At 42.5% G+C, this 6,080-nt stretch overlaps 1 protein-coding gene across 1 annotated transcript in view; it reads right to left on the bottom strand.

Moving 5' to 3' along the window:
- Positions 1–5,232: 5,232 nt before the first annotated feature.
- The window catches only part of LOC138149270 (ferritin heavy chain-like), a 996-nt gene continuing 148 nt past the window's right edge, over positions 5,233–6,080 (bottom strand). Inside the window, exon 2 of the mRNA XM_069072291.1 lies at positions 5,233–5,963. Coding sequence (XP_068928392.1) covers positions 5,395–5,946 — 552 coding nt within the window. The 5' untranslated portion in view covers positions 5,947–5,963 and the 3' untranslated portion in view covers positions 5,233–5,394. The remainder of the gene's footprint in view (positions 5,964–6,080) is intronic.

The raw sequence follows: 6,080 nt of genomic DNA, 5'->3' as shown, positions 1-6,080 counted from the left end.
TATTATAATTGAGAATAACATTCCTAACCAAGAGTTTACCATTAAAAAAATGAGAGATCCAATCAACAATGTATTATAAAAACAAATAACAAATGATAGCTCTTTATTAAAAAAATTAAAAGAGGTAAAAGGTCATAAAATGAAAGAATTTGAAGGAGATTAGAGAGTTGGAGATAATTTAATCCAACTTGCACATTTCACAGGAGGGGAAATTGAGTCTGAAAGAAGTTAAGTAACTTAGCTAATGTCACGCAGAGGTAGAGGCAGGATTTTAATCCAGGTCTCCTGACTTTCCATTCAGTGCTCTTTATGCTACATTATATCCTGTTCTCTTAATTTTAAAACTACTATGAAATGGTTTTAAACTTATCTTACACATCGACTATAGAAAGGACCCTGATGTATTATAAAGTATATATACAGTACATAAAAATGCTACTTTACCATATCATAAATTTGACTTTGCAATAACAAACATTAAATATTTAATTAACACTAATTTTGCTTGCCTTTTTAGAACTTAGAAGGGCTTTGGAGGATTATTTTGGATGACCCACATCTCTTTTCAAAAGGCATTCGGGGGAGTCCAAACCAATGACTTCTTTTTCTCTCAGTAAATTTTCCTGTAACAGAGACATTCAAAATCATTCCATCGCTTATACACAAATAATGAAATAACTCATGTTCACAAAGAGCTCTCCTGTTACAAGATGCTTCCATTACAGCAGCCCAAGAGACAGCACAGGTGTTACTATTCCCATTTCATGGATGAGGAAACTCAAGAGAAGTTGCATGTTTTGCCCAAGGTTGCTCAACTAGTGATCAGTTGAACTCAGAAGTCAATCTAGTCTTTCTGATGCGAAGTCCTATTCTTTAACTACACCCCACTATCTTCTGGTGAATTGAATTTTTTTTTCTCAATAAATCTTTCTGTAGCAAGTGAAGGTTCAAAATAATTCCCTAATTCCCACACAATTCCATTCATTATTCTTTTAATTTTTTTTTAATAAGCAATTGGGGTTAAGTAACTTGCTCAAGGTTACACGGCCAGTTATTTCTGGGTGTGGTGCTAAGTATCAGAGCCTGGATTTGATCCCAGGTCATCTCAACTCTGGGGTCAGTGTTCTTACTTGCTGTGCTACCTGGTCGCCCCAAACAGTTACCTTAATTTTTTTTTTATTTTTGTAGGGGGGAAGGTAGGGCAATTGGGTCTTTTAATTTTTAAAGTAAATTTCATTTTTTCTCAGTTAACACAAAGTTGTTTTTCTCTCTCCCTCCTCTCTCCCACATAAAAAGGCAAAAAAAAAAGAAATATAAATCATTCTTTCCAAAACAGGCTTGAATTTTAAAATTAGTTTTAAAAGCTGTCTTAGGGGTATTTCTGGGAAAGAGTAAGAGAGGACCAAAATTCACCTTTTGAGGCATTTTCTCTAGTAATGGGACTGAATTTGTACTGCCTCTCACTTAGTTCCCCTATGTCCAATGACAGTAAAGTTCTAGTTGGATTTTAAGGTTGATATAATTACATTGTTGTTGTTATTGTTGAGTCTTTTCAATTGGGTCCTATTCTTTAGTTGCCCATTTGGGGTTTTCTTGGCAAAGATATTTTCCAGATGAGGAAACTGAGGAAAACAGGGTTAAGTGACTTGCCCAGCATCACCCAGCTCGTAAGTGTCTGAGGCGGAATTTAAACTCAGGTTTTTCTGTTTCTAAGCTCAGCTCTCTATCTGCTATACCACCTAGCTGTCCCAGGTTGATGTAATAGAATGAAGCTAAGTGACCCACAGGAGAACCCTGCCCTTGATATTTACTTCACTATGAGAATGGAATCCCCAGAACTGGAGAAGGTGAGGTGAGGTAGAGGAGAACCTGAGTCATTCTATGGCTACAAGTAGTCTACTTGATAGTTTACAAAGCATTTTTACTTATTTTAATTCTTAAGTTTCTATGAGAGAATGCATTATTATACCCATTTTACATGTAAGAAGAGTTCCAAGAAAAGTTAGATGACTTGCCCAGAGTCATGAGTGCTAGTCACACTAGAACCCTGGTATCCTTATTCAAGACAGCAGTTTTTGAAATCAAAGGCTTTGTATTCAAGCCCTGGATCTGCCACTTATTTCTTTTATATTTCACTTGTCTTGACCTCAGACTCTTCCTTCATCCCAATCATTGTCATTCCCCTCATCCCTCTCCCATGGGAACCATGGGTTATGTCCCTGGAACTATCCTGGGCTCTGATAGGTGAGTTTTTTGCCTCATCTTTCCTGAAACCAAGCCTCCACATAATCCCCCCCTCCGATACCCCCTTATGAATTGTCTTTTCTTAGTAGAGTGTAAGCTCCTTGAGGACAAGGACTGTCCTGCTTTCTTGTATTTGTATCACCATCTCTTTGCACAGTGCTTGTTACATGATGAGTCAGTGAATAAATATTTATTAAGCACCTCTTATGTTATATATTAAGCCAGGGACTGTACTTCCCCCCCCCCCCCAAATCACACAAAGAAACTTGTCACAAAGTATATTCCGCCAAACTAGTTTAACAAAACTGCCTAAGAGAGTGATTGTGACTCATAGTGCATGCCTTCTACTTCTATAGCATATTGAATGGGATAGTTGCTGTTGTTTATCCTTCATTTTTGAAGAGGACCAATAACATCACAGGATGATGTCTTGACTTGCATGTGAATTGGATTTAAGTGACGCAGAGTTGGTCAAAGTCATCAGCCTCACTTTCTTTTCCAGTCATCAAAGTCCAATGGCAAGATACAAGTCAGGATGATGGGTGACGGCCCAGAGTGCAGAGGATGACTTTGACATCTTTGATGTCTGACCAAATTCTAAGCACTCCACTGTACCTGCTTCAGCCACAACAAATTGTTTTCATCCACCCATTCGACCTGGAGAATTCTGCACATGCTAGAGGTAGACATCCCCCTTACTCACCAATGGTGTGGAGGCCTGTTGGTTACTCTCAACCTGGTTTAACCTGTTTGCTGAGACAGCTTTACAGGGATGTGGCTGCTGCACATGCTATAGCTCCTCGAAGCCACAGGTGAGATTTGAGTGCCAGGTGGACCCCAGAGGTGCCAGTCTTCCCTGAACACCCTATAATGTTTGTTAATTGTGTAATGGGAGCCTGGCTAGTTGGGGGAGGGAGGCAGTACTTGAGGAAGACACAGACATTCCATGCCTTGTTGTAATCCTTGTTGTAGACCACATGCACATATTCTCTGTTGTTTCTGACACAACCAAGTCAAGAGCTGTGATGAGCCTACTTCCAGCTATGAAGGACAGAAGGGCAGGTCCTGGGTGGTCTTGAAGATTCTTTTGGTTGCCTGAGTATATGAAAGGACTGATGACTTATAAATTGCTGAGCTAGAACTAAACATGCATACAGAAAGATTGAATGGTCTTGTCTCTATTTCCCTTTCTGAAGCATGAGGCAGAACTACAGTGAACTGGGAAGGGAGAAGCACCTACTGCTCCTAATTTTTACCTCTGTGGTCAGACAGACAAATTCAAATCCTATTCCACATGAAAAACCTTCAAATATTTGAAGATAACTTTAGTATGCCCTGCAAATGCATGATTGGGCAGGGGGGGATTGGGGGGGAGGGGTGACTTCCTCCACCACTCAGACATTATAAAAGACAATACTATCTTCTGGCTTCTTCTAATAGGCCAGTGAAAACACTTTTATTTTATTTTTTTTAAAGCAATTGGGATTAAGTAACTTGCTCAAGGTTACATGGCCAGTTATTTTGTGTGGATGCCAAGTATCTGAGGCCGGAGCTGATCTCCGGTCTCCCAATGCCGGGGCCGGAGCTCTTACTCACTGCGCCACCTGGACGCCCTGAAAACACTTTTAATTAGCTACTAAGCCAGAACTCCATGTATATACTAAAGGGTCAATTCCTTTCCTTGCCAACCTATAACTCTGAGCTCTTGAGGGAGGGTCAATGGGAGGATACACTTTCCCCCGCTTTCTTGATATCCCAGGCAAGTGTGTTTGTGACCATCTCAATTTTAGCATCTCTCCTTTAGTATAGGGCCTAGTAGGATTTCAATAGGCAAATATCGTCTTCTCTCCTTCTTGGACACTTTAAAACTGTGGTATCATCTCCTGGATAGTTGTAATGGAATTAGTGGCCAAATAAGAGAGGAGTTTCCCAGAGAGAGACTCTGGGGAAAGAAAGACTCCGCTTAATACTTCCTGGGTCCTCTCTCGCAGCTCCGTTCCTGACCCTCCAGATTTCCCCTCCACCCCATACTACAACAGTCTTCTTAGCTTGGCAGTTCACTCTGCCTCTACAACTTCTTCCTCTGATTGGTTGGTTTCTACCAGAACCTCCATTTTAAGCATGGTGCCCAGGCCGGCCCAATCTTCATCTCTGTACAGAGTCCTGATTCTCTGGAATTTTTCAGCCATGCCCCTCTCAAGAGCATCTTCTCCTTACCAACTCTTCCCTGTCTCTTTTAAACTTCCTTTTCCTTCTTCTCCCATCTACCTTCCAGTATCTCCCTAAGGGTAAAATCTGTCTTTCTTTTTACTTGTATTTGTAATTCCAATATTTAGTACAGTTCCCAGCATCTAGTAAGTCCATAATAAAGGCTTGTTGACTCGATTCAGTGCAGGTGAAATGTAAGCTAGTTAATGAGAAGCCCTATTATAAATGTCCCAGAAAGAACTGAATGCTAGCTTTTCCACTGCTTATAAACACTGTATGATTTTTTATTGATTAATATTCCCTTTTCTGTGAAGGAGAATACAATGACCTATTCTGTACCTGATTCAGGTTGGTACTCTGGGTATCCCTCTAGTCTACAGTCCCAAAGAGAATTTTTCTTTAGAGAGCTGAGATAGGGAGCTGAATTCTCCTATTGAAAAGTCAAACAGCCCCAGAGCCATGAACCCAGGGCAGATCATAAGAGCCAGTAAAAGGAGAGGATTTGGTGAAGGTCATCAGCCCCTGTGGCCTCAGCCTAGTGATACCTGGTTAGCCACTGAGCTAGTCAGATACTATATTGCTCCTAAATCTTCTTTTCTCTAAGCTAACATTCCTTACTTCTTTAACCAGTCTTCTATGCTATACTTATCACCCCCCTAACCATGTTGGTTGTCATTATTTGCATGTGTTCTCATTTGTCAATGACATTCCTCTGATGTGGCATATAGAATTGAACAGCATTATGGATGTGGTCTGACCAGGGCAAAATAACTCGGATCCTTTTTTTTTTTCCATCAGTACCAAGTCACTTTATTGGGATGTAAATGGTGGTAGTTTTTTGGTACAGATTATGAAAAGGTCAGATAACTAAAATATGCATGCACTGAAAGACAGTAGGAGTGGCGCCCACAGTTCCCAGGTGTGGGGGAAGCCAGGTGTGGCTTAGCTCTCGTTGTCACTGTCTCCAAGGGTGCGCTTGTCAAAAAGATATTCCGCCATGCCAGAATCGGGGGCCCCCATCTTGCGCAGGTTGGTTATGTGATCACCCAGCTGTTTGATGGACTTGACCTGTTCGTCCAGGTAGTGGGTTTCGATGAAATCACGTAATTGGGGGTCATTCTTGTCAGTTGCCAGCTTGTGCAATTCCAGTAACGACTGACTGACATTTTTTCCCAAGTGCAGAGCACAGTCCATTGCGTTCAGCCCCCTCTCCCAGTCGTCACGGTCGGGTTTTTTGATGTCAGGCAGGAAGATGCGGCCGCCGCGCTGGTTCTGCAGCTTCATCAGCTTCTCGGCCTGCTCGCGCTCCTCGTGCGACTGGCGCAGGAAGTATTTGGCGAAGTTCTTGAGCACCACGTCGTCGCGGTCGAAATAGTAGGACATGGACAGGTAGACATAGGAGGTGTAGAGCTCCAGGTTGATCTGCCGGTTGATGGCGGCCTCCGAGTCCTGGTGGTAGTTCTGCCGCACCTGAGAGGGGGACGAGGTGGTCATGGCGGTGGCGGCGGCGGCTGCGGCGGAGGCTGGGGTGGCGGGGGCGACGGCCGGGGGCGGCTAAGTGGGCGGCTGCTGCTCAACGGTATGTAAGGGTTATGGGATTTAAAGATCTCCCATGCCCCATGGACGTG

Source organism: Petaurus breviceps, unplaced genomic scaffold (assembly GCF_028583685.1).
Source record: "Petaurus breviceps papuanus isolate PSGF00001 unplaced genomic scaffold, PetGlider_PUasm1.0 90845, whole genome shotgun sequence".
Lineage (NCBI taxonomy): Eukaryota > Metazoa > Chordata > Mammalia > Diprotodontia > Petauridae > Petaurus > Petaurus breviceps.
The sequence above is the reverse complement of the archived record's forward strand: the minus strand, read 5'-3'. Positions and strand labels throughout refer to the sequence as shown.